Source organism: Schistocerca cancellata, unplaced genomic scaffold (genome assembly GCF_023864275.1).
Source record: "Schistocerca cancellata isolate TAMUIC-IGC-003103 unplaced genomic scaffold, iqSchCanc2.1 HiC_scaffold_782, whole genome shotgun sequence".
In the NCBI taxonomy this organism is placed as follows: domain Eukaryota; kingdom Metazoa; phylum Arthropoda; class Insecta; order Orthoptera; family Acrididae; genus Schistocerca; species Schistocerca cancellata.
In genome coordinates this window covers 6,033,764-6,056,191 of record NW_026046793.1, presented here as the reverse complement: position 1 = coordinate 6,056,191, position 22,428 = coordinate 6,033,764, and the positions used below count along the sequence as shown (strand labels likewise).

Genomic DNA, 22,428 nt, shown 5'->3' with positions numbered 1-22,428 from the left:
TCTTCTGTGTCGCCGAGGCGCACTGCTGGTGGCCGGTCAACCGGCCGATCGCTGGTGGCAGGGACTGCTCCTGACCAACTTATGGATCAGGATCTTCTGCCTTCGGCTGAATGCCATTCCATGCTGTCGGTTGCTAGCTCCGAGCAGTCTTTGAGTTGACAGCAACTTTGGTCCCATTCCTCCATTCTCTTTTCACCCCATGTCCATTATCCACTGGAATATCCGCGGCATTCGAGCCAATCGGGATGAATTGTCGGTCCTCTTACGCTCCTACTCGCCGGTCATCTTCTGTCTTCAGGAAACAAAGCTGCGTCCCCATGACCGCTTTGTTCTCCCTCATTTTCAGTCTGTCCGATATGATCTCCCCTCTGTTGAAGGCTCTCCAGCCCATGGAGGACTCATGATTCTTCTCCGTGATACTCTCCATTATCACCCAATCCCCTTAAACACTTCCTTCCAAGCTGTCGCCGTCCGTCTTTCACTTTCCGGATACACGTTCTCTCTTTGTACTGTATACATTCCATCGTCCACGCCAATGGCACGAGCTGATCTCCTTCATCTTCTTGGTCAGCTTCCACCCCCCTATTTGCTGGTTGGGGACTTCAATGCCCACCACCCGCTTTGGGGATCTCCACACCCTTGTCCACGTGGCTCCGTATTGCTAGACGTCTTCCACCAAGCGGATCTAGTTTGCCTCAACACTGGGGTCCCCACATTTTTGTCTGCCTCCACGACAAGCTTATCTCATTTGGACCTTGCGGTCGGTACTGTTCCGCTAGCTCGGCGCTTCGAATGGTTCGCCCTTGATGATACACACTCGAGTGACCACTTTCCATATGTCCTCAGACTGCAGCCTCAACTGCCATATATGCGCCCGCGACGCTGGAAGTTTGCCCAAGCCGATTGGACACTTTTTTCGTCTCTCGCGACATTCGATGACCGTCGCTTTCCCAGCGTCGACGATGAGGTCACACACATTACCGACGTTATCCTTACAGCTGCGGAACGTTCAATACCACGCACCTCCGAATTGCCCCGGCGCCCCCCAGTTCCTTGGTGGAACGAGGCATGCCGTGACGCAATACGTGAGCGGCGACGTGCTCTTCGCATTTTCCGCCACCATCCTACTTTGGCCAACTGTATCCGCTATAAGCAGCTCCGTGCGCGATGCCGTCGCGTCATCCGCGATAGCAAGAAGGCAAGCTGGAAATTCTTTATTAGCTCATTTAACACCCTCACTCCCTCCTCGGAAGTTTGGAGTCGGCTTCGACGGTTCTCAGGCGCGCCTAGTTTCTCCCCGGTTTCTGGGCTCACTGTCGCGCATGATACCTTAGTGGACCCCGTCGCAATTTCTAACTCGTTGGGTCAGCACTTTGCTGCGATTTCGAGCTCTTCAAATTACCCGCCAGCGTTTCTCCCGAAGAAACGTGCAGCGGAAGTGCGACCTCTTGCTTTCTCCTCCCCAAATCACGAAAGCTACAATACTGTTTTCTCCATGCGGGAACTCCAACATGCCCTCTCATCTTCTCGCTCCTCCGCCCCAGGACCGGATGGTATCCATGTCCAAATGTTGCTGCATTTATCCACCCATAGTCTGCGTTACCTCCTTCGCCTTTATAATCGAATTTGGACCGGCAGCACCTTTCCCAGACGGTGGCGGGAAGCTATTGTCGTTCCCGTTCCGAAACCTGGAAAGGACAAACATCTCCCCTCTAGCTATCGCCCCATTTCTCTCACGAGTAGTGTCTGTAAGGTTTTGGAGCGTATGGTGAATTACCGTTTAGCTTGGTGGCTGGAATCCCGCAGCCTTTTAACACCAGCCCAATGCGGATTTCGGAAGCATCGTTCTGCAGTTGACCATCTTGTCGCTCTCTCCACTTATATCATGAACAATTTTCTCCGGCAACGCCAAACGGTAGCAATATTTTTTGATCTGGAGAGAGCATACGATACCTGTTGGAGGACAGGCATCCTCCGCACACTGTTCTCTTGGGGCTTTCGAGGCCGGCTGCCCCTTTTTCTTCGCGAATTTATGGCAGAGCGCACTTTTCGGGTGCGGGTGAACACTACTCTCTCCCGTACTTTCTCCCAAGAAAACGGGGTACCCCAGGGATCCGTGCTGAGTGTTGTACTGTTTGCCATCGCCATAAATCCAATTATGGATTGTCTCCCTCCTGATGTCTCGGGCTCCCTCTTTGTGGACGATTTTGCGATCTACTACAGCTCTCAACGGACCAGCCTTCTTGAACGACGTCTTCAAGGATGTCTCGATCGCCTCCACTCGTGGAGCATCGAAACTGGCTTCCGTTTTTCACCCAGTAAGACCGTTTGTGTCAATTTTTGGCGACGTACGGAGTTTCTTCCGCCCTCCTTACATCTAGGTCCTGTCAACCTTCCGTTTTCAGACGTCGCTAAATTCTTGGGTCTTATGTTTGACAGAAAACTATGCTGGTCCTCCCACGTTTCCTATCTTTCGGCTCGCTGTCTGCGATCACTTAACACCCTCCGTGTCCTGAATGGTACCTCCTGGGGAGCGGACCGAGTGGTCCTTCTCCGCCTCTATCGCGCCTTAGTGCGCTCGAAATTGGATTATGGAAGCATAGTCTACTCCTCTGCTCGGCCGTCTATTCTTCGGCGTCTCGACTCTATCCACCACCGTGGATTACGTTTAGTGTCTGGAGCTTTTTACACTAGCCCTGTGGAAAGCCTTTATGCTGAGACTGCTGAACCTCCGCTGTCCAATCGGCGAGCAGTCCTCCTGAGTCGTTATGCTAGCCGTCTGTCTTCCATGCCTGCTAATCCAGCCCACGACCTTTTTTTCGACGCCTCCTTTGATGTAGGGTATGCAGGCCGCCCCTCCTCCCTACTACCCCCGGGAGTCCGCTTCCGTCAACTGCTCCATTCTCTTTCCTTCCGCTTTCCTAAAACCTTCCTGACAACTTGGGGTACAGCACCGCCTTGGCTCCGTCCCCGGATCTGCCTGCTCCGTGACCTTTGTCAATTTCCCAAAGATGGTACCCCTACACTTGTTTATCGTCGGGCATTTGCTGCTCTATGTGCAGAAATGACGGACGCCACATTTATTTACACCGACGGCTCGAAAACATCGTTAGGTGTAGGGAGTGCCTATATTGTTGGCGACACCCCAAATCGCTTTCGACTTCCCGACCAGTGTTCGGTTTATACTGCGGAGCTTTACGCTGTTCTCCAGGCTGTCCACTACATCCGCCGCCATCAGCGGATACAGTACGTTATCTGCTCCGATTCTCTCAGCTCTCTCCTCAGTCTCCAAGCTCTTTACCCTGTGCACCCTCTGGTCCACCGGATTCAGGACTGTCTGCGCTTGCTTCACCTGAGGGGCGTCTTGGTGGCGTTCCTCTGGCTCCCGGGACACGCTGGTATCTGTGGGAATGAGGCGGCCGATATAGCGGCCAAGGCCGCAGTCTCTCTTCCTCGGCCAGCTATTCAGTCGCTTCCCTTCACCGATCTTCGGAACGATTTATGTCGCCATGTTGCTCAATTATGGCATGCCCATTGGTCGGCACTTCCCTGTAATAAATTGCGGGAAGTGAAAGCCCTTCCTTGCGCTTGGACCTCTTCCTCCCGAACGCGTCGTCGGGAGGAGGTAATTTTAGCTAGACTCCGGATAGGGCATTGTCGTTTTAGCCATCGACATCTTTTAAGCGGCGATCCTCCCCCACTCTGTCCCCACTGCTCTCAGCTGTGGACGGTAAGACACCTTTTAATTGAATGCCCCTATTTTAATCCGTTACGCTCCCGTCTACAGCTATCGCCTGATCTATCGTCGATTTTAGCAGATGCCACGCGCTCCGCCGACCGCGTTCTACAGTTTATTAGTGACAGTGAAATGACGTCAGTCATTTGAAGCCTTTTTTGGGGACAATCACCCCCTTTCTGTAGTGGATTTTTAAGCAGTCTTCTATTTTTAGTTTCTCCAATTTTCTGACTTTGTTCCCATTGCTGCTGGTTTTAAATTTCGGTTTTTTACTGTCCTAAGTCACGGGCTGGGCGCTAATGACCATAGAAGTTTTGCGCCCTAAAACCACAACAAAAAAAAAAAAAAAAAAATGTAGTGAAAATGTGTGCCTTCAAACCCCTCTTGAAGCTGTGGCTGTCAGAATATGGATGACACTGGAAATAACTGTCTGCAACGTATATCTCCCTCCAGATGGTGCAGTACCCCTGAATGTATTAGATGCACTGATTTATCAACTCCCTAAACCTTTCCTACTTTTGGGAGATTTTAACGCCCATAACCCCTTGTGGGGTGGCACCGTGGTTACTGGCCGAGGCAGAGCTGTTGAAACTTTACTGACGCAATTCGATCTCTGCCTCCTAAATACTGGGCCTGCCACACATTTGAGTGTGGTTACTTAGTTACTTGACCATTGATTTATCAATTCGCAGCCCAGGACTTTTCCCATCTATCCACTGGAGATCACGTGACGACCTGTGTGGTAGTGACCACTTCCCCATCTTCCTGTCACTGCCCCTGCGTCAGGCCCACAGATGCCTGCCCAGATGGGCTTTAAACAAGGTGGATTGGGAAACTTTAAGTTAAACTCTCCCTGACATGGTAACATCGATGTGACGGTTGAACAGGTGATCCCTCGCTCTTTAGGGTGCCCCCCCCCCCCCCCCCACCCCCACCCTCCCCGGCGAAAAACAGTCCCTTGGTGGTTGCCGGAAATTACTGAGGCAATTAGGCAATTAGTTGGCAAGCTCTACAGTGACATGAGCGGCACTCTTTACAGTATCTGATAGCCTTTAAGCGAGTCCGTACCCGTGTATGCCAGCTTGTAAAACGACGGAAACAGGAGTGTTGGTAGAGGTAGGTGTCGACCATTGGGTGCCATATGTCACCTTCCCATGTCTGGACAAAGATCAGATGTCTTTTTGGGTACCAGACCCCAACAGGTGTCCCTGGTGTTACCATCAATGGCGTGCTCTGTACCGACGCAAACGCGAATGCCGAGCACTGTGTTTGAACCTCTGCGTTGGAGAACTACACCCCCCTCCCCCCCAGCCTTTTGCACCCTGAAACGGCGAGTGGAAAGGGAAGTCCTCTCATTCACTACACGCCACAGTGAACCCTTTAACGCTCCATTTATGGAGTGGGAGCTCCTCAGCGCACTTGCACATTGACCCGGCACAGCTCGTGGGCCGGATTGGATCCGCATTCAGATGATCTCTCTTCTGACTACAAGTGCCATTTCCTCATCATCTTCAACTAGATCTGGTGTGATGGCATCTTTTCATCGCAAGGTGGGAGAACACTGTCGTTCCACTGCTCAAACCCAGTAAAAACCCACTTGATGCGGATAGTAATTGGACCATCAGCCCTACCAATGTTCTTTATAAGCTGCTGGAACATATTGTGTGTTTGTTGTTGGGTTGGGAGATGGAGTCACATGGCCTAATAGCTCCATGTCAGGGCGGTTTCTGCCAGGGTCGCTCTACCACTGCTAATCTTGTGTCCCTCAAGTCTGCCATCCAAACAGCTTTTTTCAGATGCCAACATCTGGTTGCTGTCTTTTTTTACTTCCGTAAAGCATTTGACACGACCTGGTGACATCATATCCTTGCCACATTGTATAAGTGGGGTCTCCACTTATCCAAAACTTCCTCTAGCTCCGTACTCTCTGTGTCCAGGTTGGTGCCTCCCATAATCCGCCCCCCCCACCCCCCTCCCTCATATTCAGGAGAATGGCATTCCTCAGGGCTCCGTATTGAGTGTGTCTCAATTTTGTAGTGCCAATCAACGGCTTAGCAGCAGCTGTAGGGCTGTCGGTCTCCCCTTCTCTGTATGCAGATGGCTTCTGCGTTTTGTACTGCTCCTCCAGTACTGGTGTTGCTGAGCAGCACCTGCAGGGTGCCATTCACAAGGCACAGTCATGGGCGCTAGCCCACAGCTTCCAGTTTCCTGCCGCAAAGTCGTGTGTCGTGCACTTCTGTCAGCGTCGTACCATTCGTCCGGAACCTGAACTTCATCTTATTGATGATCCACTCACTGTAGTGAAGATATAGTGATTCTTAGGACATCCAGAAGCTCAATTGACTTAGTCAGCGTAAGCAGAAGTGCTGGCAGCATCTCAGTGCCTTCCGCTGCCTGAGCAACACCAACTCGGGTGCAGATCGCTCTACGTTGCTGCAGCTCTACAGAGCCCTTGTTCAATCCTGCCTTCACTATGGGAGTCCGGTTTACGGCTCGGTGGTGCCCTCAGCATTGCGTTTAGTCAACCCAGTGCACCACTGTGGCATTTGCCTAGCGACAGGAGCTTTTAGAAAGAGTCGGGTGACCAGTGTCCTGGTGGAGGCCAGAGTCCCTCGATTGTGGATCTGATGTGCACAACTTCTTGACAGTTTTGTTGCACACATTCGTAGCTCCTCTGAGCATCTGAATTACTGTCTTCTTTTCCCGCATGCAGCAGTTTACCTCCCGCATCGGTGGCCAACATTAGGGCTCACGATTTCGGTTCGCGTGTGATCCCTTCTCTCTGAACTGGAGTCCTTCTCTTTACCATCTCTGCTTGAGGTCCATTCACGTACACCTCCACGGTGTATACCTCGGCCGAAGCGTTGTTTGGACCTTTTGCACGGCCCTAAGGACCATTTTAACCCCGACGCTCTCTGCTGTCGCTTCCTCTCAATTCTTGACGTGTACTGGGACTCCGAAGTTGTTTACTCGATGGCTGATGGTAATGTTAGCTTCGCCTATGTTCAGAGACCATATTGAACAGCATTCCTTGCCTGCCAGCTGCAATGTATTTACTGCAGAGCTGGTGGCCATATCTCATCCACTTTAGTACATTCGTTCCTGTTCTGGTAAGCAGTTTCCTCTCTGTTCTGACTCCCTGAGCAGCTTCCGAGCTACCGGCCAGTGCTATCCTCGCCATCCTTTAGTAGCAAACATGCAGGAGGCCACGTCTGCCTGGGAATGGTCCACTTGTTCAGTGGTGTTTGTGTGGACCCCAGGACACGTTGAAATCCCAGGTAACGAACTTGTTGACAGGCTATGCGGAAACCTCCCCTGGAAATGGGTATCTCTGATGAAACTGCCGTGTGTTCTGTCTTATGTCACAAGGTTTTTCAGCTTTGGGAGACGGAGTGACGTAACAGTATGCACAACAAACTGTGTCATTAAGGAGACTGCGAATATGTGGAAGTCTTCCCTGCGGGCGTCTTGCATAGAATCAGTTGTTCTTTGTCGACTCTGTATCGACCGTACGTGGCTCACACCTAGTTACCTCCTCCGTCACGAGGACCCACCTCAATATCGCTGTGGCTTCCAAATTACAGTCGTTCACCTCTTGCTGGACTGCCCACTTTTAGCCGGTCTGTGGCGGACTTTTAAATTTCCCAGCACCCTACCTTCAGTGTTAGGCGACAATGCTCCAACAGTAGCTTTAGTTCTATGTTCTATTTGTGAGGGTGTGTTTTATCATTTGATATGAGTTTTAGGGTATGTCCTTTGTCCCTCTGTGTCCTCCACTGTACGGCTTTTAGGGTGGTGGTTTTAATGTAATGCAGAGTGGCTCTCTTCTCCTTTCTATTCTCATGATCAGCCAGCCATGGTAATCTGCATTCTAGTTTCTAATTTATTTTTTCTACTTCAGTAATTGTCGTAAACCTCTTTGTCTCACTTTGACTCGGACACATAAACAAGTGATCGTTACTTAGTTTCTGGAATATGACAGTTTTGTCTCCTGTTAGGATTTTGTATCGACATCTTGCTTCCCGTTGATAGAATTTTTTAAGCATTTCCTTACAGTAATTGACACTTCAGTTTTGTGGCATTTGTTGGGACTTTTTCATAGCTAGATGTTAATGCAAAATCAAATACGTTGCAGTCTCATCGTGCCTTGGGATGTATCACAATAAGTCATGTGCCAGTCCTTCCGGATCTCATCTTAACATAATTTACTTCTCACAGAATCATGTTTGTGATGAATTGTAAACAGCCATCTGTGAAGGTGATTATCAAAAGTTGAACAATAGGATTTGAGGCACGGTTGTTGATTTTGGCCATTACAAAATTGTTAAGTCATATAACAAATCTCTCACACACAATTTCCATTTTTCGCAAGTTTCCTTAAATGCAAGCTGAAAAACCTTAGCCAGTTTCTGGTGAGCTGCTAGAATGAGTATGGTACAACTGGTGTCGTGCTGAAGTGGGGTTGATTGGTTGTGATGACACAGTTCTGTAGCAGTAGCCTGAAGTCTAGTTTAGGGTGAAAGGTGATAACTTGGTCGAGTTGATGAAAGCAATGAATGCGAATGCTAAGTAAAGGTTGTTGTAAGACTGGCATCTAGTATAGTCTAGGTTCATATTTGTTTGTATTTAAACAGTTCACTACAGCCGAACACTGGTTGTGCTGTTGTCATTCTAGTTGTTCGTCTGTTTCTGAGCTGTTTTTTCTAACAGTAACAAATGAAAAACTTTAAAACAGTGGTAACTGTGCATTTCACTAGGTGACACTACTGTGCTGTGTAATTTGCTAAATATTTGTAAATACCCTGATATTTTCTGATGTCTTGTAACTTTTGTATTTATATTATTTCTTTGACTATTAACTTTTATTTTTAACACGGCAAACCAATCGTAATAGCATGTTGTACTATCCAGTGTGTGTAATCCACAAATACGACCAATCATAGAAGAGATGATGATGCGCATCCGTCCAGAAGAGGAGGTGAAGATGATACGGAGACGTGTGGCTATGAGTGAAATGAAAAAGAAGTCTGAATCTGATGAAAAAAATGTAAGTTTGCACTATTTTAAAAAAGTCTCTGTGGTGATTATTTGCTGTTATATATTGTTAGAGGTCTAGTCGTAACAGATCTTCCTATCCATTCTTTTTGCATTAGCGTTACCATTACTGATACACCTGTGATTTTCCTCTGTACTTTATCATTCATAGACTGCTTGAGCAGATAGCAGCAGACCAGAGCAGCAGACCAGATCTATGTCATTCTGTTTTATGTATGTGCTTATTTAACCCAGAAATTGTCATGATGGTGTAAGATGTCTCACCATAACACTATGAATACAAGTAGCTCCAGTACACATGCACACAGAATGTTTTATGAGGCTAGGACAGTTGGTTAGCTGTGGTCTTGCTGAACGCACATATCTGGTATTTGCCTGAAGTGATTTAGGAAAATGACAAAAAGCCAACATCTGGGTGACAGGACAGAGCAAAATATTCCCGAAGATGAAGTCGGTGTCTGTACAACTGCAATGCTTCATTCAGTTGGTTCCAGTTGTTCATTGTTCTTATGTTAATTACATAACCTGCATGTACTCCCTCAATGGTAATATAGGTGAGCCATAATGGTGTGGTTAAAATTTGGGAAATCCAAGAATCTTGGGTTGTTGCCAGATTGTAATCAGTCACTTTCTGCTGCAAGCCTCGGTTCCACTTCAGTGTTCGGTGTGGCAGTGAAATGTTACATGTCTCAGTGATTGGGTATTTTTCATAAGTCTGTATGCCATGTTCTGAGTGAGCAGACTATTATTTCAATAGCTCTGTCTGCAACAAATTTCAGCTGGTAATAGCGAATATACTGTTAATGATTTATTAGAGGAGGAGATGCACTTGGATCGTAAGAAGAGATTCCAAAATCGGATATTGGGTTTTAAGGCATACCCAGATGCAGATACTCGGATCACGATTGAGTAATGAAGAGTAGAGAGAAGTGTAAGATAATCTTCTGGAAGAATCAAAGTGGAAGGAGTTGGATACTGAAGCACTGAGGATGGGCGAGATGTGTTTGAGGTTATCTAAGGCTGTAGATGCTGTGACAAAAAATTCACAGTAGGCAGTTCAGTTGAAGAGGAATGAACTTTCGAAAAAAGGGCAGTCACTTAAGTTGAACAGACAGACATAAAGGCAACGAAAGTGACTGTAAAGAAATGTTGGGTTACAGAAGAAATACAGGGTGAGCGCAAAGTCTTGCCCTGATCATAAAAAATTATAACAGAATAACCATTTGTCATAATAAGTTACATTTGATGCTGTTACATAGGCTAGTGTTACTAGTTGTTGCGACCAGTAGATGGTGCTAGTGCTCCACAACACCAATGCGGTCTGTTAGGTCACGTTAATTGCTGGAGAAATGGCATCAGAGCAGGTGAAAGAGCAATGTGTGCTTTCTTTTCACAAAACGAAATCACCAGTCGGTGTTCGGCGTAAATTTCGGGCTTCCTATGGACGCAGCCCTCCTGACTTTAAATCGGTAAAGCGAGGTATGCAAAGTTTAACGAAACGGGCAGTGTTGAAGATCGTCCTCGAAGTGGCAGGCCTTGGGTAAGTGATGCAACTGTTGATAGTGTTAGACAATCATTTTGACAGAGTCCGTCTAAATCGACTCGTCGAGCTTCTTGTGAACTTCAAATATCGCAAGCAAGTGTGGTGAAGATTCTTCGTGAAAGGCTTAGGTTGTGTGCTTACAAAGTGCAAATCTTGCAGGCCTTGCAACCGAATGATTTGCTGACACATGCTGAATTTGCAGCTGAGATTCTAAACAGGATTGATGGTGCTAATGATTACTTAAATCGCATATTCTTTACTGATGTATCCACCTTTCGTGTCAGTGGAATGGTAACGAGGCATAATGTCCATACAAGGGGTTCAGAGTCTCTACATGCTACTGTACAGTTACTGTGAAACAGTGAAAAAATGAATGTTTGGTGTGGCCTCATGCATAACAAGGTTTTTGGTCTGTTTTTCATCACGGAAAAATCCATTACCGCTAACATTTACTTCCATGTTTGGCAACAGTTCATTGCCACACAGTTAGAAGAATATAGACCGTGGATACTTTTCCAGCAAGATGGAGCACCCCCCATTGGGCTTTGATAGTGCGTGATTTCCTGGATGAAACATTTCCGGATCGGTGGCTTGCAAAGAACGGTCCAACACCCTGGCCACCCTGCTCTCCAGATATTACGCCCCTTCACCTTTTTTTCTGGGGCTATATCGAGGACAGTCTTCGTCACACCAGTTGCTGACATTGATGAACTGAAGGCTAGGATACAAGTTGCTGTGGATACCGTGACAGAATACATGTTACGAAACACCTGGTGGGAACGTGGATACCATCTCAACATTCTCCAAGCTACCGAGGGAGCATACATTGAGGTTTACTAACATAAGTGGTCTAAAAAAAACTAGTAACTATGTAACTGCATCAAATGTAAATTATGATGTACTTTCAACATAGCAGCACAGTCAGCAATTGTGATAATCTAATATATTAGACACTATCAGCCTCGATTGTGGTAATGAAACAAACCTTTACCTAGGTTTCAGCCCAAATAATTGAGCCTTCTTCAGAAGATATACCTGAATCTATAATTTGTCTAAGAGGGCATGGTCTAGAAATAAGACATGCCCTCTTAGACAAATTATAGATTCAGGTATATATTCTGAAGACGGGTCAATTATTTGGGCTGAAACCTAGGTAAAGATTGGTTTCATTACCGCAATCAAGGCTGATAGTTTCTTATATATTAGTAAATTATTATGTCAAATGGTTATTCTGTAATAAATTGTTTTAATCATAGCTGCACTAGTTGGAACACTCTCCCATAACCTCCAGGCCTCGATCTTCCCTAATTGCTGTCCTCCATCTGCCTCTGCCCACTTCTCTTCTCCCCCTCTGTAGCACTGCACACCAGTGTGCATGGGTCAGTGAAGTGGTGAAATGCACCTATTCTAAACTCGCCAAATTACTTGTGCTCGAGCTACAGAAAGTGGTAGTAGTTGGGGTAATTCACTGACAACTTCAGGGAATTGCTTCCGATGTATGAACACATAGGCTAAGAAGTGCACTGTCCAGTGAAGGAGGTTATGTAGAGTAACATAGTGCTTTTTAATTTCATTTATCTTCAGTAAAATTTGTAAGCAAATGTGGTGCCATATTATGTCTGAATTACCTTCATTCAAATATTTCTTGGAATAGTCTTTCGCCAGCCGGAGTGGCCGTGCGGTTCTAGGCGCTACAGTCTGGAGTCGAGCGACCGCTACAGTCGCAGGTTCGAATCCTGTCTCAGGCATGGATGTGTAGGATGTCCTTAGGTTAGTTAGGTTCAATTAGTTCTAAGTTCTAGGTGACTGATGGCCTCAGAAGGTAAGTCACATAGTGCTTAGAGCCTTTTGAATCAATAGTCTTTCATTGTGACATTCTCAACCATTTTGTTTCAAATACTACTTCCAAATCAGTTTAAAGCTGATGTGACATTCTTTTGGTTTTGGCTGACACTATTTTTGAATACTGAGGCGAGTATTTTTTGTACTGTAGAACAATAAAAATTCATTAGTAAATTTGTTGTGTGCTACTTTACCTTTCCTTCATACTGTGTTCTAATAACTTTTCTCAGTATGAATAAAATATATAGAAAATTATTACATATTCCTGTTGTTACAGAGTATTAATATTGAACATGCTATTCATATTGAACATTATACTGGGTGTACATAAAGTCCAGGAACACTTTAAATTATTTATTGCACACGAACTAAATATTGTACAGATGTCATGCATATTGCATTTTGAAGAGAAACTCTGAAAGGTGCGTTTTTTTGCAAGCATTCAGTATGCAAACCGTGAGTGACTCGGCAGATGTCAATATGGTAATAGAATTCTTGCCATGCCCGTACCAGTGTGGCAGTCACTTCTTGTATTCTCCCGGAGCTCTTCTACGTTGAGTGGTAGAAGCAGTACGTACACCAGATCATTAATTTGTCCCCATAGAAAAAAAAGGCTCTCACAGTGCGATTTGGCGATTGGGGTAGCCATTTCATGAAGCAGCTGTCCCCTTCTGTAACACGGCCGTGTTTTGGCTAGCACTGACTATTGGCAAATTGCCAAACTACGCTATGGCTGTATATATGTGGGGGGGGGGGGGGGGGGGGGGGGAAGAGAGAGACTTTGAGTTTCTCTTCAAAATGACATATGTATGATATCTGTACAGTGTTTGGTTCTTGTGCAGTAAATAATTGAAAGTGTTCCCGGTCTTGATGCACACCCTGTATTCATATTTCTTAGCAAACTTGTTTACAATGCTAGCTCAATGTGTAATAACCACCATTAAATCAAGTGGCAACTAAAAGTGTTTAATTAGCAGCCATGGAAGTTAGATAAATAAAACTTGCTCTCACATACAACAAAAAATTACTTCTGGAAAATTTGGAATTTCAACCTGGAAATCTCAGAAATTGTATGATGAGTCATCACCTTGAGCTTTTTTGCATGTTGATTGTTTTCCATATTTCTCAGCACTGACAGACAGTTTACTAAATTTATTGAAAATATTTATATAGTATGTCTGTCTTCCATAAACAGCTATCTGATGACTGACACTGGTCTATCAGTCCAGTTGTCATTACATTGAAGCCAAACCCACAAAAATAACAACTAATTATTAATAATGCTGCATTTTATTTCTTGCAGTCAAAGGAAGAAGAAAGGTTAGCATTGCTAAGAGAATACAGAGCATTAAAAATGGAAGTCCAGGAAAAGAAAGCAAAGGAATTAGCACAAAAGGAGAGGATAGAATCTCTTAAAAGAGAGATCAAAGAAAAACGTACGTCTTTTCCAATGTTGGTTAGTTAATGCCTTGTAATATGCAATAGTTGATTTTAATTATTATTAATATTACTATTACTAGTAGTGTTTCAATATTTATACCACCATACTGCTGAAATTCAGTCCCAGTAGTGATCATTCAAATGGTGTCATAAACTGTTTTTGAGAGTGTGCTACAGAAAATGCTAAAGTTGGAGAAAAATGTATGAGAATTCAGGCAAAGGAATTGCTAAAAGTATATAGACATGGGCACCATTAAAAGGATAGACTGCTTAAATACTACTTTGATGGTTGCTAGAAAGTTTTTCCTTTACTGCAGTGTAATTGATGTGCTGCTACTCTGTCAGAAGATTATAGGCATCTCTGCAATCATCCAATATCTTTCTTAGAAGCAGAGCCACATGACATCATCTGAAAATCTTTTTGGAAGGTTTCACATCGACATATATGCATTATTCCATCCAGGAATTTCCAGTGTTATGCATTCCCACATGTTGCATGATGTTGAAGAAAGAGCGGGGAGGAGGGGGGGGGGGGGGTTGAGAGAGAGAGAGAGAGAGAGAGAGAGAGAGAGAGAGAGAGAGAGAGGGAGAGAGAGAGAGACTGAAGGTCATCAGTAAAGAACATGTAACTAACATTTCACAATTTGTTGTGATCAACCATAAAGGAACTAGTAGTACATTGGTAATAAAAAATACATGCATAATAAATATACTCATTTCAAAGATGTTTCCTTTTCAGTGTATTATACTTAAACTATCTTGTCTACCGTGATCAATTCGATGAGATGATAGGAGTTATACAGTTGCTCTCAGATCCGCAGCACTGTAGCAGATGTGATTTCATGTCAACATCTAGATAGTTCTTTGCTCCAGGAATGCATCATTTTCACTTTTTGTCTTCATTTTACAACTCCTTTTAGACACATTCATTGTGATCAACCATTCTTCAGAGACCTTTAATGTGTGACAAAATTAGTGTTGCTTGCAAATGTCAAATTTTTGAATTGTTCTCCTTGCATTTTGATTCCTTTGCCAAATTTTTCTGTTGTCCTCCACTGCTTGTTCAGTCTACCTATTGAATAGCATTGGGGATAGGCTACAAACCTGATTCACTCCATTCTTGATCACTGCTTCCCTTTCGTGTCCTCAGACTCACAGCTGCATTCTGGTTTTTTATAAAAGTTGTAAATAGTCTTTTGCTCCATTTTTTAATTATACAACTTTCAGTATTTCAAATAGTGTATTCCAGTCAAATTTGTCAAAAGAATTCATGTAAATCTACAAATGCTATAAACACTGATTTGCCTTTCTTTAACCAATCTTCTAAGATAAATGGCAGGATCAGTATTGCCTCATATGGTCCTACATTTCTCCAGGGAGATGTGATTATTCAGAAGTAATGACAAGGATGGGCTTTCTGTAAGTTCTGGTAGAAGTCTTGTCTGTATGTAGCCACTTTGTCAGTGACATTGTTGTCAAGGTTATGCAGTGCACACAGCCAAAGAAAGTGTCAGGACTGTTTGACTGGTGAAATGAAAGCTTTGAAAAAACTTGACTAATGCCAAATGAAAAGGCAGAGTAACAGGCGGAATATAATGCCCAATTAAGTCCCACCTCCAAGGTGTCATTGAGGCAAACAGTATCACTTTTGTGAGGAGTGCCAAAGACAATCACACAGTTGGATATGGTGCTGAGTCTTCTCCCCACCCCACCCCCCCACCCCCTCCCCTTTTCCCCACAGCATGACACAGCAGGTAATATCTGTTTGCCATGGGAATTAAAGGTGACAATGTCAGCTTGTCCTCAGGAAATGTAATCTGTCATTTTTGTATTGGCCTTGTCTGCAATTTCGTAGACACAGCCTTTGATCCCATAAAAGCATTATAACTGCCATATTTTGAAGGTAAAAACAGTCATACTCGGCAATCTACACATTGTGATTTCACTATTTCTTGGTTGACATTGCGTGATGGGCTAACAGCTTGAAAGTAAGGAAATTATTCAGTATTATGTGAATGAAAAGGTGTATACAGGGTTGTCCATTGATCGTGACTAGGCCAAATATCTCATGAAATGAGCGTCAAACGAAAAAACTACAAAGAACGAAACTTGTTTAGCTTGAATGGGGAAACCAGACGGCACTATGGTTGGCTCGCTAGATGGCGCTGCCATAGGTCAAACAGATATCAACTGTGTTTTTTTAAATAGGAACCCCCATTTTTATTACATATTCGTGTAGTATGTACAGAAATATGAATGTTTTAGTTGGACCACTTTTTTCGCTTTGTAATAGATGGCGCTGTAATAGTCACAAACGTATAAGTATGTGGTATCACGTACCTTTCCGCCAGTGCGAATGGTATTTGCTTCGGGATGCATTACCTGTGTTAAAAGGGACTGTTCACAAATTGCGGAAAAGGTTGATATCGTGTTGACGTATGGCTATTGTGATCAAAATGCCCAATGGGCGTGTGCTATGTATGCTGCTCAGTATCCTGTACGACATCATCCAAGTGTCCAGACCGTTCGCCAGATAGTTACCTTATTTAAGGAAACAGTTAGTGTTCAGCCACATAGCCACATGTGAAACGTCAACCACGACCTGCAACAAATGATGATGCCCAAGTAGGTGTTTTAGCTGCTGCTGTGGTTAATCTGCACATCAGTAGCAGACAAATTGAGCGAGAATCGGGTAGCAGACAAATTGAGCGAGAATTGGGAATCTCAAAAACATCTGTGTTGAGAATGCTACATCAACATCAGTTGCACCCGTACCATATTTCTGTGCACCAGGAATTACATGGCAACGACTTTGAACGTCGTATACAGCTCTGCCACTGGGCACAAGAGAAATTACGGGATGATGACAGATTTTTGCACGCGTTCTATTTTACGACGAAGCGTCATTCACCAACAGCGGTAACGTAAACCGGCATAATGTGCACTATTGGGCAACGGAAAATCCACAGAGGCTCTGAAAAGTGGTACATCAGCGACCTTGGCGGGTTAATGTATGGTGTGGCATTATGGGAGCAAGGATAATTGGCCCCCATTATATCGATGGCAATCTGAATGGCGCAATGTATGCTGATTTCCTACGTAATGTTCTACCGATGTTACTACAAGATGTTTCACTGCATGACAGAATGGCAATGTACTTCCAACATGATGGATGTCCAGCACATAGCTGGCGTGCGGTTGAAGCGGTATTGAATAGCATATTTCATGACAGGTGGATTGGTCATCGAAGCACCATACCGTGGCCCGCACGTTCACCAGATCTGACGTCTCCGGATTTATGTCTGTGGGGGAAGTTGTAGGATATTTGCTATCGTGATCCACCGACAACGCCTGACAACATGCGTCAGCGCATTGTCAATGCATGTGCGAACATTACGGAAGGCGAACTACTTGCTGTTGAGAGGAATGTTGTTACAGGTATTGCCAAATGCATTGAGGTTGACTGACATCATTTTGAGCATTTATTGCATTAATGTGGTATTTACAGGTAATCATGCTGTAACAGCATGCATTCTCAGAAATAAGTTCACAAAGGTACATGTATCACATTGGAGCAACTGAAATAAAATGTTCAAATGTACCTACGTTCTGTATTTTAATATAAAAAACCTACCGGTTACCAACTGTTCGTCTAAAATTGAGCCATGTGTTTGTGACTATTACAGCACCATCTATCACAAAGTGGTCCAACTAAAACATTCATATTTCTTTACGTACTGCACAAATATGTAATAAAAAGTGGGGGTTCCTATTTAAAAAAATGCAGTTGATATCTATTTGACCTATGGTAGTGCCGTCTAGCGGGCCAACCATAGCGCCATCTGCTTTCCCCCTTCAAGCTAGACAAGTTTCGTTCTTTGTAGTTCTTTTGTTTGATGCTTATTTCGAGAGATATTTGGCCCAGTCATGATCAATGGACCTCCCTGTATAGTTGAAGCTTACATTTGTACTGGCTCATAAAATTGTTCAAACAGTGCCTAAATATTTAGCACTCTATGAAAGATTAATATTCAGAAGTTGGTAACAAAATGGTGATGCAGCGGTGTCTTATTCTGATTGTAACTGTAAGTCTTCTGTTAGCAATATGGAGCTGGTTGTTTAATAGGACCGTACCAAGACATTAGTTTTCAGGACAATGAAAAACATGAAACACTGCATAAAAATTGTCAACATATAATTTGAAGATTGGTTTGCTGTAGCACCAACTGATATTTGTTTTTTATATTCTGTCATATTTGCTGGGCATCTACTTTCCACTAACTTCTAGTGATAAACCAGCAGAATCACAGAGGACAATAGTAACATTTCAAAACAATGTCAACGACATATAAAGAAACACAATTAGTTATTTCAGGCAGTTCCATAACGGAGATGATGATGACTTTTGATTTCATTTCCGTGAAACAGATGCATTGTAAGAGTTATTAGCACATGCCACTTCATCACTCATAGCTTTCTTCATAACCAGTTTGTGGTTCATACTCTCCCAAGTTCCAAAAGCTTGTCACTTGACAGTAACATTAGATAGATGTTAGTCAGACAAATGTCCCAGTGCTCAAAACTATGAATTCCTCTAGTGAGACAGTCTAGTGTTTGGTTATGTTGGAAAAAAGGTGAGAAGAGATTAGAGAGACATCACAAAGAACTGCAGTTGGAGAGAACAGAATATGTGGATGAAGAAAGGTGAGTACTCAAGGAATGTGAATTTTAAAATTTTCCTGGCGAATTGACTGTTCAATCAAATCTCGGGCTTGCAGCCGGTCATCATTCAATACTTCGCACGATATTTCAACTGGGCACCTGCCGGTCATCTTCAGGTGAGCCGTCGCAAACTGGTGAAAATGTCCTCCGTTCCGCAATATATATAGCGTACTGTAACTATTCTGCGCATACGTCGAAAACTTGATAGATGAACCACACTGCCCACCGGCAGCGCCCTCCCTGGTGGAATAGTGGAACTCAGTTGCCCTCTGCATTGCTGTTTGCCACGGCCGTTGACGCACTCTGTCTTCGATTTGAGCAAATCGTGGAGATGATGGGATACTGTGCACTGTCCAGCTGGTAGCCGCTGTCACGGTTTAACAGATTTTCCACCAGTTGTATTTCTACGGATTCTTTAATAATGGAGTCCCAGAAAGATGTTGCTGTGGACAAAATCATTGTTTTCTCATACTCCATTGAATGTCCAATAGAAATACAATGTTCAGCAATAGCGAACTTGCTTGGCTGCAAAAGGCTGGTGTAACGTTGATGTTCAGTGCAGCATTCTTTCACGGTGCGTGTGGTTTCACCTATGTAAGCCATACCACATTGGCACGGTATCTTGTAAATTCCGGCCTTTCGTAGTAACAGACTGTCCTTAACTGATCCCACAAGGTCCGCAATCTTCGATGGTGGGCGGAAAACCACTTTTACCTGAAATTTTCGGAGGATTCTTTATTGTTAGTGCCCTGTTACCTTGTGGTGTTTAGAAGGCTAGAGGTATGGTCTGCTAAGTGACTCTACCTATAGGAGGATTGATTACGATCCTACAGGACGTGTGCAATGGAAAACTTCAGCACTATTAAATTCCTCCTCCTTACCGCAAGAGACCATCAAGAGGTTCAGACCACATGGTTGTGTACCTCCGAGACTGTATGGCCTTCCAAAGATTCATAAAGAGGGTCTTCCACTGTGTCCAATAGTGAGCAACATTGGAGCTCCTACATATGATTTAGCTAAACATCTCACTTCCTTACTGAGACCTTTCGTAGGCAAGTGCTCACGTCACATATTTTATCAGTAGACTGGGGGCTCTTCGTCTTAGCAGTGTAGACCTTCTAGTAAGTTTTTATGTGGTCTCACTTTTTACAAAAGTTCCTCTTGCAGATTCTTTGACACTGATTGGTAACATGTTTCCTGTTGATATCACTGCTTTGTTCAGGCACGCTCTTTCTGCAAATTATTTTATGTTTAATCAAGATTATTTTGAACAGACTGATGGTGTCGCCATGGGTAGCCTCCTGTCTCTTTCGTGGCCAACCTTTTTATGGAGGATTTTGAAGAGAGCCCTTGAATCAGCTACTCTGAAACCAACAGTATTTTGGTGGTATGTGGATGACACTTTCATAGTGTGGCCTGATGGAGAAGATAAATTAATGGAGTTTCTACATCACCTCAACTCCATTTATAGCAACAACCGGTTCACCATGGAAATAGAGAAATATTGTTGTTTGCCTTTCTTGGATGCCCTGGTTCGAAGGAAGAATGATGGTTCTCTAGGGCATTCAGTTTACCGGAATCCCACTCGTACTGATTTGTACCTGCAAGCATCGAGTTGCCATCACCCATTGCAAACCATGAGTTTGCTTAAAACACTTGTTCATAGAGCTCATACTGTCTCAGATCTAGATAGCTTACCTCAAGAACTCGCCCATCTAAAGACAGTATTCAGTGAAAATGGATATCCCATCCGGCAGATTAACAGGGCACTAACAGTTAAAACTAAGAAGCAGGAAGTGAATAAAGAGGAGAACAAGCCGGAACAATCTTTAGCTTTTCTTCCTTTCGTTGGCAACACTTCGTTTAAAATAGAAAGAATCCTCCGAAAATTTCAGGTAAAAGTGGTTTTCCGCCCACCATCGAAGATTGCGGACCTTGTGGGATCAGTTAAGGACAGTCTGTTACTACGAAAGGCCGGAATTTACAAGATACCGTGCCAATGTGGTATGGCTTACATAGGTCAAACCACACACACCGTGAAAGAACGCTGCACTGAACACCAACGTTACACCTGCCTTTTGCAGCCAAGCAAGTCCGCTATTGCTGAACGTTGTATTTCTATTGGACATTCAATGGAGTATGAGAAAACAATGATTTTGTTCACAGCATCGTCTTTCTGGGACTCCATTATTAAAGAATCCATAGAAATACAACTGGCGGAAAATCTGTTAAACTGTGACAGTGGCTACCAGTTGCACAGCGCACGGAATCCCATCATCTCCACGATTTGCTCAAATCGAAGAAGACAGAGTGCGACAACGGCCGTGGCAAACGGCAATGCAGAGGGCGACTGAGTTCCACTATTCCACCAGGGAGGGCGCTGCCGGCGGGCAGTGTGGTTCATCTATCAAGTTTTCGGCGCATGCGCAGAATAGTTACAGTACGCTATATATTGCGGAACGGAGGACGTTTTCGCCAGTTTGCGACGGCTCACCTGAAGATGACTGGCAGGTGTCTAGCTGAAATATCGTGCGAGGTATTGGACGACGAGCAGCTGCAAGCCCGAAATTTGTTTGAACACTCAAGGAATGTTTGAGGTCTTCTAAAAGAACATGACAACCCAGTTCTTATTGTGTAGATTAACATCCATTATTTTCACCCAGGTCATGTTTGAAATGTTCTGTTATCATTATCTTTCTATGCTAGTATTATTAAATAACCTCATACAATACTGATGCTGTTTGTTATAAACTTAGTTATTCCCTCTTTCCTGCAATTATCAACTTACCCTGCCAAGAATGTTTCCCTTAGTCTCCATTTGACAGTAACATTGTCATGTGTAAAAGAAATTTTGCTTCCTCCTGCAATTGTTCAGCAACTAAGTTAAAGAGCATTTCTCTCTATTCCTTCAACAGCATATTTCATTCACAACACGAGTGATGCATGATTGATGCATGTAGAGTGTAGAGTCTTCGCGTAGATGATCCTGGTCTAGGAGGAAGTGTGGTCGTTGTAGGACTTGTAGTATTACAGCTTTCAGGTACTCGTATTAGACACCCGTTTTATTTCAGATCAAAAAGCTTCAAGTTTGCTACATGAAATTCGTGAGCTGAACAACCTAACTTTGACTGTGAAAGCAGCATCTCAGCAGCTTGAGAATGGCATGAAGCTAATGTGTGACAGTAATTGCATCACATCGTACGGCAAGAATGCTAAGCAGGTAAGTGAAGAGGTCTACTATAGCATTTATTTTGTTGTTAATGTAACTGTATGTATTTGGTTGTTGAGGGTGTTACCTTGCTGCATTCATTAAGTTATTTGCCCGTTCAGTGTGCCAGCAAAGGTACTTTCATAAAAGAAATCTGTCCCCCCCGCCCCTCTCATATCTTCTAGATTCATAGAGCAATTTCATTATGATACTATTCCTAAAAACAGGAAAAATCCTCCTCACAAAGTTGGCATAGTGTTTCCCTCTCAAGCTGTGTGCGAAAACCACTTTAGTGGTGTTGCAGAGGAAGCCACTTCTCATCTCGACTTAGAAAGTATCATTCTCCATTTTTTTATATAACCTGATCCTACTGTAGGCAACATTGCAGAGAGCTTTCATATACAGGTAGAACCTTACATAGCTATTCTTTGACATCGGTCCATTAACAGACAAGTATTACGCAAATGTTCTGTGAACTCAGATTGCAATACCTGGAGGCAAGGAGGCATTCTTTCAGGAAATCACAACTGAGAAAGATTATAGAACTGGAATTTGTGAGAAATGGGAGAATGACCCTACTGCCCACCAATATACATCTTGTGTAAGGGCCACTAAGAGGAGATTAATCAGGGCTTGTACGGAAACAGTTTTTTGCCCCTACCTCCATTTGAGAGCACAAGAGGAGAGGAACTGCAGCTATCCACAGAGGTCCAGTGTAGGCTGTGATCATCACATGACAGTGAAACTTTGTAGACATGTTCAGGTGGAATTATTTATGCGTGGGAAAAATTAGTTCAAATTTTGGCCACCAGACGCAAATGTGGTGGTGTTAATTAGAGATGGGCAAAACTGTTCTTTTCAGAGATTGGATCAGAACTGTTC

General features: G+C 44.0%; 1 protein-coding gene across 15 annotated transcripts in view; it reads left to right on the top strand.

The window, feature by feature from the left end:
- Nucleotides 1–22,428, top strand: part of LOC126143126 (disks large homolog 5-like) — a 556,312-nt gene that overhangs the window by 248,257 nt on the left and 285,627 nt on the right. For 6 of the 15 annotated variants that reach the window (XR_007529641.1, XR_007529644.1, XR_007529643.1 and 3 more), the window contains exons 2-4: nt 8,648–8,783; nt 13,480–13,612; nt 21,410–21,558. The exons of 4 other annotated variants lie outside the window; for them this stretch is intronic. Coding sequence is in view for 7 of the 11 variants with exons in the window: in XM_049915327.1 (XP_049771284.1) it covers nt 8,648–8,783; nt 13,480–13,612; nt 21,410–21,558 (418 nt within the window). In the remaining 4 variants the exon portion in view is untranslated. Of the gene's footprint in view, nt 1–8,630; nt 8,784–13,479; nt 13,613–21,409; nt 21,559–22,428 lie in introns of all 15 variants that reach the window. 5 more of the 15 variants (XM_049915330.1, XM_049915331.1, XR_007529642.1 and 2 more) reach the window with 4 other exon arrangements.